At 37.6% G+C, this 13,636-nt stretch overlaps 1 protein-coding gene across 1 annotated transcript in view; it reads right to left on the bottom strand.

Annotated features, from left to right (window-relative positions):
- Window positions 1-13,636, bottom strand: part of CC2D2A (coiled-coil and C2 domain containing 2A) — a 56,335-nt gene that overhangs the window by 24,784 nt on the left and 17,915 nt on the right. The window contains exons 13-18 of the mRNA XM_010297191.1: window positions 12,546-12,723; window positions 11,235-11,391; window positions 9,947-10,094; window positions 6,844-6,982; window positions 5,880-6,083; window positions 702-794 (exon numbers count right to left, since the gene is read on the bottom strand). Coding sequence (XP_010295493.1) covers window positions 702-794; window positions 5,880-6,083; window positions 6,844-6,982; window positions 9,947-10,094; window positions 11,235-11,391; window positions 12,546-12,723 — 919 coding nt within the window. The remainder of the gene's footprint in view (window positions 1-701; window positions 795-5,879; window positions 6,084-6,843; window positions 6,983-9,946; window positions 10,095-11,234; window positions 11,392-12,545; window positions 12,724-13,636) is intronic.

The following is a 13,636-nucleotide window of genomic DNA, read 5'->3' as shown; positions in this document are numbered from 1 at the left end:
TTTTGGATATTTCCAAGACTGGTAAGAAACTGGTAGTCATGTTTTGCACTTGCTATTTTGCCAAAATAGTCTGAAATTGCAAACTTCTCTTGGTTATATGACCAATGTTTTCCTATATTTTTTTTCCCTTAGTATTAGAGAGAATGTCAACCTGCAGAATGAACAAACTAGAAAATCAAGATAAGAGAGAGAAAATGTTACTCTAATACCACAAGAAAGGTAATGTGATGGAAGATATGCCCTATGCCTCAGGCTGCACAAGACACTCTGTGTATTGCATTAAATGATTTTTAACAGTGGTTTAGGGCCACTTTCATAGAGATAATTAACTTCTTAGCATCACAGCTTACAAGAGGGAAAATAGGGAGGAATGGGAAATCAGTGAATACCTGGGACACAACAGTAGAATTCTGGACAAATTCTGGACACAGCAAAAAATAAATTTAGAGAACTGCTAGAAAAATCCAGAATGGCTGGTCATTTTGTATATTGCATCTTTTCAAATAACATTTAATGAGCCATTCATAAATCTCCACTTGCTCAATTAGACCAGTTTCAGGCCTAACTTGGAATTTTAAAGATGTCTGTAGAGATGCTTAGAGATGAATCAGTTTTTAGTATTCATGGAAATAAAGCATCCAAGTATAGATGCAACATATGTCCTAGAGAAATACGGTGGATCCATATTTTTTGCAGCTTACCTTCTGTAGATAGTTGGCAACAACTGCTCTGTGTGCATCTAGGTAATTTTTGCTGTCAATCACATCCCTCTCTTGCAGTCTCTTCTCATAGTCCTAAAGACATTTACTAGAGTTTGTGATTTGATATATATTCAGTGCTTTATTTCAAACAAGAAAAATGGTAAATATTTCATTAATATTAATGTACGGCCACAGTAAACCAAAACAGATGTCAGAGGTTTATACATCTATTTTTAATGCTAATGTATACAGAAATAGCATTGGTAAACTTCCATGAATAGAGACAAGAATTCCATTAAGTTACAAGATTCACATGGTTTAAATTACTACGAATAACTTGAAGATTTCCCTCTCTTCTTTTAAAGCTGAACTTTGACCTCCTGCTGTAAACTGAAATTCAGTTTGAATTGGAAATGGCTTCTCTTACTGCAGCTGCAACAGGGAGAATCCTTTATAAACAGAAGTTATAGAGTATTCATGGAAGATGACCTGAAATCTGAACTGTGTTTTAATATACATTAACTAGTTTCCATAGTGTCTAACACTGGAAGAAACTCTACTTGTGGGAGAGTTTGTTGAGAAACAATTATTGAGCTATTTTTAAGTTATATTCAAGGAATAAAGAGATTTAATAGCATAATGAAAATCTTTGGTTGTACTTTGTGAGAAAGTGAAAACTCTTTAAGCAGCTAGAATGTGAAGATTTTTCTTTGCCTAAGGTTTGATAAAAGAGTCTGTAGCCTCACCGAGGCTCTGAGATGAATACTGGTTACCACCACAAGAAAATATTTATGAGAAGCACTTGGTTCTTGGAGAGAAGTATGTTAATGGAATGTTTCTCAGGGTTGTGGTTACTATTCTGGTGGACTACAATGAAAGCTCTACTGACAGATGCAACTTTTATTCACAAGTTTAGGAAAGCATCTCATAAATTAAGAAACGGCTAGAGCCAGCACACAGAGCCTACAAGTCCAGGAGGTCTCCCAAGACCTGCAGCTTAATGGCAGTCTGCAAATCAGGTTGGCTTTAGAACCACAGCTAGTTATCATGTAAAAGCTACTCAGTAAAATTAATCTTCAGGTCATTTTGCTACTGTTGTTACTTAAAAAACCATAATTTTCTCCTAAGATAGAGGGTCCAGGAAGCATATTCTGGAAACACAGTGCTTCATTATTTCCACAATAAAACTTTATCTAACTTTTGCAGTGCATAATAATTATTGTTGAATGATTTCAGATTAGCAACAAAATAAAATAAGAATAGCTTTTCTGAGGCAGAAATCTTAATTTTCAGGCAGATCTAGTAATGACTAAGCTAGAAGTCCAATAATGGGAGTTGAATGTCTAACTGGTACATGCATATGCATTGCTCCCTTCAGAAGTCTTTTTACTGCAATATGATTTAAGTACCACAAATCATTAATTAGTACTTGTTAACTGTTAGTAAACTGTTAGCATTAAATAAACTTTCAGAAAAACCAGGAAAAGATCATAAGCTTCTCAGATACAGACTGATTGTCCCTGACTCTGGTGTTGAACCCCAAACTGAAACTCTTGCCATTTGACCCAAGACACTTGTATTGCTTCATTTCCATAAGTGTATTAAGAAATTCTGCTTGCCCGCGAGCATGGCATGTCTTGGATTATCAAAATCCTACAGCCCATACTGCTGGGTTCATTGGCAGAGATGATGAACCCATTTCTTCTGAGGAACACAAAAAAACAAAAATATATAGCAAAAGAAGATTTCATAGCAGTACTGCATATTAGTGCTGTACACTGTAAAAAGATTGGAGAGGATGAATACAACAGAATCACTTGGGAAAACACCACAGTGGGGAAAAAAAAGGTAATTTCATGGCCTAATTGTATTGGGTCTGGCTGAGATGGACTTAATTTTCTTCATAGAACCTTATATGGTGCTGTTTTTTGAATTTGTGACTAAAATGGTGTTGATAACACACCAGTGTTTTGACTACTGTTGAGTAGAGGTTGCACAGTGTCAAGATTATCTCTTTTTCTAACTGCAAACCCCAGCAAGTAGGTTGGGGGTCTGCAAGAAGTAGAGAGGGGACACACAAGAACAGCTAACCTAAAATGACCAAAGGTATATGCCATGCCATATAATGTCATACTCAGCAGTAAAACAGTAATGAAGGGAATTTTGGGGAGGGTAGCTCAGAGACTGGCTAGGGCTTGGTCTACATGTGGGAGGTGGCAAGTGCCTCTACATCACTTGTTGCTTGTTAGTTTGTTTTTTCTTTCTTCTTCCTCTTTCCTTCACTTATAAAATTATCTCAACCCATGAGTTTTCTGGCTTTTGTTCTACTTATTCTCTCCCCTCTCCAGGGTGGGTGCTTAGTGGCCTACCATGGTTAACTGACAGCAGGAAACTTCCATTATCAGATTTAGGTACAACTACAGAATTTGTAAATTTAGGAACAGAGATAGGATATAGATTGAAAATATCACTACTGTCAACAAGTAGAATGCAGTTATTCCCAGCTGGGATAACCTGAGGAAGTATGAGCTTGCACAAACTGAATGAACTGCCTGCTGGGTTGAAAACAGGATGGACAACTGAGCTCAATGTCCAGTTGGTGTCCTGTAACTAGCAAAGTACCCCTGGGATTGTTTATAGGGCCAATATTGCTCAGTATCTTCACCAGTGACCTGGATGAGGAGACACAATACACTGTCAGCAATAGCCAACAATACTTGATTAAGAAGAGTGGTTAATACAATGAATGACTAAACCACAATTCAGAGGGCTCTTGATAATTGAAGACTATGACAACTGAAGTCTCAATGAAAAAAAGGCAAAATTCTGTACTGAGGGTGGAGTAACTCTGTGTGCTGGCACAGACTGGAAAGCACCAGGAGAATAACAGCCATATTGAAAAATACCTGGGAGTTATGGTTTCAGGACAACCAATGACATGTTCTTTTGCAAAAGGCAAACCATGGGCTATGTTAGGAGTAGCATGGCCTACAGACAAAGAGAAATTACTAGCCCCTTCAACTTGGCACTTGTGAGGGCATACTTGAACTACTGCATGCAATTTGAGGCTGCCAATTCAAGAAGCATGTGGATAAACTGGATGGTGGCCACTACAGGACTAATAAGACAGTCAGAGGCCTAGAGTACATGACCTACAAGAAGAGGTCGGAATCTTAGAATAATGTAGATTAGAAGAGACTTTTGGTGGTCATCTGATCCAAACCCCAACTGAAAGCAGGAACAACTCCAATCAGGATGCTCAGGGCCTTTGTCAGTTTTATTTTCAGTATCTCTAGAGATGGCAATTCTACAAACTTGCTGGACAACATATTCTAGAATTCGAATACATTCTTTGTGAAAAATGTTTTCATTACATTTAACTTGAATTTCTCTTGGAGTAACTTGTATCTACCATCATCTCTCTTCTAAGGTGAGTCTCACACTGTTTTCTCTGCACCGTCTCACTAGGTACCTGAAGGAAGGAGTAAGATAGCCCCTCAGCCTTGTCTGCTTAGTCCAAAACAAATGTAGTCCTTTCAGCCTCTCCTTGCACATCATGTGCTCCAGCCCTGTAGATATTCTGGTAGCTCTGTGCTGGACTTGCTCCAGCATTCAGTGTCTTTCTTGCACCAGACAAGGTGTTCAACTTAATTAGTCTGGTTAATTAGGAAGAGATTAATGAGCAATCCAGTATCTACCCACAACTATTTGAGGGGCAGTTACAGACAGTGTCAAACTCATCTCTGTAGTTCCAGACAATATAACAAGGGAAAACAGCCATAAATACAACTTGAAAGGCTCAGGTTGGACGTGAATTTTCTTCTTTTTTTTTTTTTTTTTTTTTCTTTAAATCACTGGAAGGGTAGTGCAGTACTGTTCCAGTACTGCAGGTTATCCAGAAAGGCTGTGGAATCTCCCATTTTAGAGGTTTTCAAGACTTGACTAGACAAATACACAGCTGACCTCATCTAGTGCTGGCAACAGTCCCACCACTTCAGTGGAAAGCAGGACTAGATGACCTCCGGACAATATTTTCCAAACAGTATTTCCACAATTCTATTAATTTTCAGACTTCTTTGACAAACATCTAGTAAATCAACTAGGAACAATACCACTTTAAACTTAGTTTTGAATAACATGTCATAAAAAATGAACTTGGAATGGGTGATCATGGGTTTATCCAATTTACTCTTAATGGAAAAAAATCCAAATAAAACAATTCTTGAACTATGGTTTTCAATTTTGAATGATAATATGAAATTAATAAAGTTAGTCTGTAAAATAAACTGGATCAGAAATGTGTATCAAAGATGTGGCACATCTTTAAGTAAAATAAAAAAACTAAGCTGAAATTTAAAAAGGAAAAATATTTACTGCAAAAAGACAGACATGATTGAACTAATAAGTATCTTTAAAAAAGATATAATCCAAAAGAAATGGAAGAAAGGAATTTTTCAAAGAAATCTATGTAAGAAGTAGGGATAAAGCAGCAGTTGCTAGAATCTGAGATGATTCTGATCCTGCTAAGGCAACGAACACACTAAAATGCTTCTTAGCTACACGAATTGCTAAAGAACAAAAGAATGTGTGACTTAACACTAATAATGGAGTTGAGATTAAAAATAATTGAAATATGAGCCAAATAAAAATGCAAACATTGCATTTTAGTAAGGTAATTAACAGGCAGGCAGGGACAGGGTAAGCTAATTGGAACAATGTACTAAAACAAAAATAACTACAACATAGACTGTAGTAAAAGATAAAAAGGTTTAATTTTCATTAGAGTTATTGCTTCCAGCATTCTCCACAGAAAGGGCTCAGAAGTTAATAAGCCTAAACCTGAATTATCTTTGCATTACCTTTCTATATTTGAAATCACATTTTAAAAAAAAAAAAGTCTCTCACCTTTAAAAAAAGAAGTATCTTAGAACATTTGTGTCTATAGCAGTTGCTGTGTTTTATTTTTCGCCTTCCACAGTACAGCTGTGGAAATACTGCCTTGGAAGGAAGTTGTCTTAATTAGATTAAAATAACACTAGAAAAGACTGAAGGAATAAAATTCTCATTTTTTACACATCAGCATAGCTGTACATTCTTTAAGGGACCAACTGACTTAACTGCAAGTCAAATATTATTAGCATTAAAACTAGGAAAGAAACATTTCAGATTACATCCTACCTGGAAGATTTTCTCACTGATTTCTCGTTCATGTAAAGGGACTTGCTTATAGTTTCTGAACTCTGCCACCTCCCCACTTCTAAGCTGCAAGAGTCGGAATCTCTTTGACCTATTAAATTCCTCATCAGAAACAAAATTAAATTCTTGCTGCAACTGTTCCAATCTGAAGAAGTCAGGAACGTGTGCCTCTCCACTTGTGGCAACCTAAATTAGACAAAAAAATCATTAAACTTTTCATACAAAGTGACAGAAGCCTATAAAATAACTTTTTCTAAGTCTTACAGGCATATTGCAAGGTTATTCACTCTAATCAAAAGCACGTGAGACAGAACAATCTGAGATTGAAACGCTAAGTGTTTTAAAGTAAGTTTGTGTTGAGCAAAGTATATGAGATTACACATCTAAGAATACAATGAAATTGTATTTCCTCGTAACATAAACAAAACATTAAAGAGTAGGAAAACTATAACATAGCAGAGTAACCTAGGAAGCTGTACTGCAAAGACGATTCATTTACACAACTTCAATTATGTAAACTCCTCAAGTTGATATTTAGGCAAGTCCCAACTTACAAAATACACTAGATCCCTTTGTGCATTTGTCACTAATGAGCAACTTCCTATTTAATACCATACCCCCTGCACTTTAGGGGAAAAACAAACTCAAAATCTGTATTTTTTTTTTATTTTATAAATTAACCAGTTTGCGTATTTCCTTATATCTATTTTTCACCACTAGAATACTACTGAATGGATTAATAAATCATACTCATTAATAAATCATTAACCCACTACTAATGGATTAATAAATCGCATTTTTAATAGACATTTTGCTTTTTAACGTTTGCACAAGTATGCCCATCGCAAATTCAAATGCTACTACGTCCCTGGCATGCCTGAGAAGGTATTGGTGGCTAGATGCTTCACAGCTCCGCTAGCCCTACAGCTCTGAAAAAGCCACTTACCATGATCAGTTGCATCAGAGCTGCATTGTTTGGGTCATTTGGATCAAGTTTTGCTTCCGCTGCCCACTTAGCTAGTTTCTTCATGTCAGTTAAGCCCGATGTGCCAATGGATGCAATAGCATCAATGTTTTTTAAAGCACTAAAAACACAGAATTGACAGAACTTATTCCCAAAATACCTATGATATAGCAATATAAAACATAATTGAACAACCTCAGGAAAACCCAAAAAGCTCCCCACAACCTGAATAGTAACTTCCACTACAAAATTCTTAGCTGCAGCTATGCAGCTGAGGGAATGATGAATTGCAAGGGAAAGTACTGAGGAAATATGAAGGAACTGGTGAAAGGGAACTTTTATACAAGGTAATAAGGTGCTTATTGATACATTTATGATACATCTACATCAAGTTGCTGATTATTAGGAAGTAAGATGATAAATTGCCTCACAGCATGAAAGGTAACATAAAAGTTTTGACAATCCATGCTGAAAAAAAACCTCTCAGATGTACAGTCCTTGCTTGCACTATGTCTTAAATCCTGCCTTTGGCCTGTGTCCTGGACCACGTGCTCAGACCTGCCTTGGTCTCTGCCCCCTTGTCCGCTTTTTCTGGAGAGACCCTGGGGCCTGATTCATCGCCTCGCCATGTCTGGGACTGCTGTCAGCACCCTGCTCTGCCTGTCATGTTCAGCTCCTGTAGGACTGCATGCTGGCTGGCGAGGACAGCGCCTGTGCTGGGACACCCTTGCAGCCCTCTCCCTCGTGGTGCAGCCCTGCTTTTGATCCTCCCTGACACTACAGGTCCCAGCACCACTCCTTATCCTTCGGATGTTCCTGCTCACTTTCTTGTATTCATAGTAGGCAAGGAAGTATGGTAGGTAGTCTGGAGACCATTTGTACACTGATTTGCTGGCCAGGCTTCTGGCATCTTCTCAGAAAAGCCATCCCAGAAGCCCCTCCCCCAAAAAACCTTGCCAGACAAACCCAAAACACCAGGACATGCATGTTATTAGCCAAATACCACAAAAGGTAGATTATAGAATCATAGAATAGTTTGGGTTGGAAGGGACCTTGAAAGGCCATCTAGTCCAACCCCCTGCAATGAGCAGGGACATCTTCAAGTAGAGCAGGTTGCTCAGAGCCCCATCCAGCCTGACCTTGAATGTTGCCAGGGATGGGGCATCTACCATCTCTCTGGGCAACCTGTGCCAGTGTTTCACCGCCCTCATCGTGAAAAATTTCTTCCTTGTATCTAATCTAAATCTACCGTCTTTCAGTTTAAAACCATTACCCCTTGTCCTATTGCTACAAGCCCTGCTAAGAAGTCTGTCCCCATCTTTCTTACAAGCCCCCTTGAAGTACTGGAAGGCTGCAATAAGGTCTCCTTGGAGCCTTCTCTTCTCCAGGCTGAACAACCCCACTTCTCTCAGCCTGTCCTCACAGGAGAGGTGTTCCATCACTCGGATCATTTTGGTGGCCCTTCTCTGGACCCAATCCAACAGGTCCATGTCTTTCCTGTGCTGAGGGCTCCAGAGCTGGATGCAGGACTCCAGGTGGGGTCCCACCAGAGTGGAGCAGAGGGGACTCAACCTGCTGACCTCAGCCTGACCTCCCTCAACCTGCTGACCACGCTGCTTTGGATGCAGCCCAGGATACGGTTGGCCTTCTGGGCTGTGGCTGCACATTGCTGGCTCATGTCCAGCTTTTCCTCCACTAGTACCACCAAGTCCTTCTTGTTGCCCCTTCTCTTGTTAGGGGTACTAATTTGTCTCTTTGTTCTCTACTAATCTGAATATTTTCAAGAAAGCTTTAGGAACTTTGGGATCTTTCTTATTCTTTGTTAGAATCAGCAAAATATCCAGCAGTTACTGGAGCAGCAGATAAAGTGGTAACATCAGGGTTCTATCTTTAGGCACCAGTCTTGAACAAATGCACACTGAATCACAATTGTGCTGAAAAGTTAATGGGCAGCAAAAACTAACTTTATGCATGAAAACCTTGCCTCCAACTTTCCCATTTCCCAACAGACAATGGGAAGTCACAGAGGGTTGTTCATCTCTAGAGGGCAGTTCAAAGAAGAATGTTTTACAGCAAACCTCCTTCTGAAATTCCCCATTTTTCCATTTACTTACAGTGGTTAGTCTCCCAAATTATAGTTAGCCTTTGGGAATGCATCCTTGTGTTTTAATCTCATGCTATTCTAGTCTCATTGAAGTCAGCAGGTTACTCATATGCTGATCAGAAAATTACTCTAGCAGCTGCAGCTTGGGTCAAAAATAGTAACAGAGTGATTCAGATACCAATGTCTAGCCTCTAAATCTGACAGAACCTAATCAGCTGGGTACTTGCTCAGTGTTAATAAGCATAGTAAAACTCCTAGGGCTTTACAGTGAAGTTACCTGAGGTCACTACAAAAACAGACTTTATGTATCATCTCCTTGACTATACTGAAATTATATAAAAAGCAACAAAATGGACAAATAATCTACAATGTCCAACTTGCAGCCACAGGGCAAATTAGACTGTTTTGAATGGAATAATATACTCATTTCTGCATGTCAACAGGCTTCTGATGGAGAAAAATAATGAAACAGTATTATCTTGGAATGATCTGACAGATGAGACTACTTCACTGATTAATTCACTAACAATGTCAAGCCCCCATACTAACTTCTACTGCTTTCATAGTATAATTTTTATCATTAATTACAAAAAGGGCATTTAAAGCACGTGTCTCAATAGCCTCTCCAAATGCACTTCGGATAAGAAGGAGCTGGAGCTTCTGTTCTTAGCAAAATGATTACAGGAAAGTTGCTTGCCAATACGGACAACTTCTATTAGAAAATCATAAAAGTGAATTAACCAGCTTGAGTTTAACTTTAATATTGTCTATAAATAATATACTAAAAGATAGAATTCCTAACTAAAATCTATTTACCAAAAACATGTATCCTAAGATATCTCCAGAGGGTTACAGCGCAAAGTAAAATATCTAAACTTAAGGAAAAAGATTATGAAAATTCTTTATTATGCAACTATTTAAAAAAAAACAAACTAGTATAATCAGTTCCTGATGAATCACTAAAAATTCATATCGTATTACCTTGGAATGCCTGTGTTTTGCGGATACACTGGAGGAATTAAGGGGATTCCTTTTTCTCCAACTGCCCAAGAGACGCTATTGGATACTTTCCCAGAGGTCATTAAAGTCATTTTTTTGCTACCATCAGCTTCAAATGAAAAGGACACACCTATCAAAGGGGGAAAAAAAACCTCAAACTAGTATACTTCTGCATTCAAACACAATGTCTAAACATTTAAAAAAAATACTTCCCGTATTTTTAAGTAGTCAAGTAGTCAAATAACCTGTGCCTTTATATAAATGGCGTAACGTGAGACAACTTGATTCTGTTGCATGCTGTGGGGAAGGACTCTGCTCTACAAAAGGAGTAAAAGATTCCATTCCACCCCTCACAACGGCTTTCCATTTGGGCTGGCAGGAAAGGCTATGCCTTGAAAGATATGCCAAAGGCTTTTTTTTCCCTTCACAGATGCACACTGTTTAATATTTCTGGTAATTTTCAGATTCAGCATACTGATATTAATGAAACAGAAATTCAGACTCAAAATAATTATGCATGACTGAAAAGACAGTCCTAAAGCTTTATGATACACAACTGTATATAGAGTTATCATGGTCAATGACACTTACACACGCATTTGTCGTTTACCACATTTCTTTTCTCTACAGCTTTTTATCTATTCTTCTGCTCTAGCTTCATCTGCATTTCATATATGGCAAATTTATGCAAGTCAGTTATCTCATAATGCTGTTCAAACTTATTACACAAACTTGAAAGTTCCATATGCTACTCTCTCTTATTGTTTCCCCTTTTCCTCTCTGTGTCTTGTTTTATCGTTTTGAAATCCCAGGGATAAAATATGTTGCAGGATGCCAACAAAGCAAATAGGAAGACAAAAAATAACCGTGCATATACACTTATACAGCCCGTTCTTCAGTGGTTTAAAACATTAAAATCACTGGAGCTATACTGATTAATACCATCTGCTTGTTCTGCAGTGTCAGAGGTCTGATTATTTAAACACTAAAAAAACCCAAAATACCTTCTATAGCTAGTAGAGCTCCACTAACACTACAAGCCAAATAATAAACACACACATTTTTATTACAGACAGCTTAAAATTAGTAAGAGACAAAAATTCCACAGCAATCTTTAACAAGAAGAATCATGACTATTTTAGAAGATTCAGTTACAGAAGCTGTAAACACTCTTAAGAGAATTTACTCTCAAACATACGCCAGCCTGTTACTGCTACATGGTTTCAGCAAAATGAGAAACACCGAACTGAGAAAGACTGAGAGTCCCTACCACTCCCAACTCCTTCATGGTCCAGCATCACACGCTGATTGCTGCTGAATTCTATTTCTTCCATAGGAGCACTGCCTGTCAGAATTGTAGGCTCAGGAACAGGTATGAACACTTCAGCCAACAAGGTGGTACTGCTCATACCCGTTGTTTCGTATATCTAGAAAACAACATGGCAACAGACCGTAAAAAATTTACACACATATTCATGAGAAATTGAAAACATATTGTAGGGTATTCAGGTGAAAGGCTTTGTGACTTCAGCATGAAAAAATTCATTTAAGGCAATTGTATTCTTTTACTTTCTAAAATATCCAATTAGCAGACATTTCAGCTACCAGAAGTTGATTTGGTCTAAATTCTTCTTAAATGTATATCCTCTTCACCTTTCTAATGCACTTGAGAATAGTACAACAAACTCTAGGGTTTAAAGAGCATCACTGTACAATATGCAACTGCTTGTGACAGTTACTGGCATCAGGTGAAGGTGCCAGAGGGATTCTTTCTCCCTTACCACAAAAGGCAGGGTAAGGCACACAGCCCCCATTCTCTCAGTGCTGCAGGCTGTGTCTCTCTTTCCTGGCCAGTTGCATGTTCAGAGCAAATGACTTCTCCATTCAGATGTTTTTAATCCAAGCAGATGGTATTCCTTTTGCCTTTCAATTTGTGTGTTACATAAATGGAGCAGGTGAGAGGTATATCACTATCCTCTGAACTACCACTGATACATTACCTAACAGAAGAAGTCATCTAACAGGAGAAGTAGGCTCCTGACCGTGTTTCTCCTAAAAATATATTGCATTGGCTCTGAAAATTATTCATGTGATTTATTCATTAATTCATACTTGGAATGGGATGGTGGTGGTTTGACGTAACTGCACTGTTGATCAAGTCAAGTGTAGTTATGGACGTTACTAGCAATGAATTTTTTTCTTATTCCCCTCCAGCAAACATTATGATGATTTTACTGTGTAGAAAATAATGTTTTATGACTACCATTTTGGCAAGTTTATCTGCAACATAAATCAGTTTTTCTAAAATTAAGAGGCTGCTCCACTAACGTATTTAATCACATGTCCCAGTTACTTAATTTCCCCCATGTAGGCCATAGTCATGTTATATAAAGCATATATACATAAAAACATCTATATGTACATACCCCTTACATAAGGAGTATAAGATTGATGATTCACAGAGATTATTTCACAGGTTTTTCAGTCTTTACAACACTACCATAGAGCAAAATATAAGCATTACAGGAGTAATACATTTCATATTATCTTTTTAAAAGCTCTATAATAAATCATTATCTACCTGTAGTTTCAAACTCTCTGGCCAATTGAATATTTGTAAATTGAAAATCTGTCCAAAGTGAACTCTGAAATCTGAACTTATTGGTCGGGTAACAGTCCTTGATACTTCTTTGGAGTTGAAAAGGACTTTTATAAATGTTGAGCGTTTCTTCACATCTTCTCGTCGCAAAACTTCTGCTCTGTAAATATGTCAAACAAGCTGTCATATCATTTTTAATAACATTTTTATTCTTGGTTATTTTAATGAGATTCTGATTCCTCAAGGGGGAATGGGAAGTCACCTGAATAAAGATGGTATTCTTCTAAAAATGTCACCACACAGGAATGACTTTAAAACTATTATTACATTATTATTAATTATTATTATATTATTAACAGTTGTTTTATCTTCTCATGAATACACAATCATTTAAAAATGAACAGGTCAAAATTTTAGATCCATTAAAGCCACTTCCATATAAAAGGAGTTATTTAGGGAAACAAAATTCCCTTCTACTCCCTCCCTCCAACGCACAAGAAATGATATCAAATCGAGTTAAGACTTTGAAGTTTTTAGCTATTGGGAGTAGAACAGCCAAGCAATACTCCTTGATGAGGCTATTTGCTGAGCAAGTATGAAACAAAGCAGTTTTTAAATGACTAGAATCTGCTAGATGTATGTCAAATCGCGTGTTTAAATGGGGAAAGTAACACAAACAAGTAAATTTATTTATTTAATCCACAGTGAAATCTCTGGCTTACGACATGATTTCTTTATTTTTGCTTTGTTGATTATAGCACAGACCTGGTGTAAAGGACTAGCCAGTGAGAGGGGTACTGTCAGAAGTGACCTAGACTCTACACTGAAAAACCACTGTTCTATGCAGATGCTCAAGGAACATCAGAAGGTTCAAAGGGAGTGTGTAGACATGCATTCTCCAGGCCCAGTACATACACGCTTACATATGACTTGAAAGCGAATGAAGTTATCAGCTTCAGAAGCAGAAGTTTTATCACTAGACTAAACAGAATGCTGAACACATGCTTCTGAAGTTGTATAAACAATCTGAATAACAGTAAAAACTCATGAATAAAGTAAATTGCAGGCCAAAA

The sequence above is a fragment of the Phaethon lepturus genome, unplaced genomic scaffold, assembly GCF_000687285.1.
Source record: "Phaethon lepturus isolate BGI_N335 unplaced genomic scaffold, ASM68728v1 scaffold10651, whole genome shotgun sequence".
In the NCBI taxonomy this organism is placed as follows: Eukaryota; Metazoa; Chordata; class Aves; order Phaethontiformes; family Phaethontidae; genus Phaethon; species Phaethon lepturus.
Note: the sequence above shows the minus strand (reverse complement) of the source record. Positions and strands in the feature narration are given on the sequence as shown.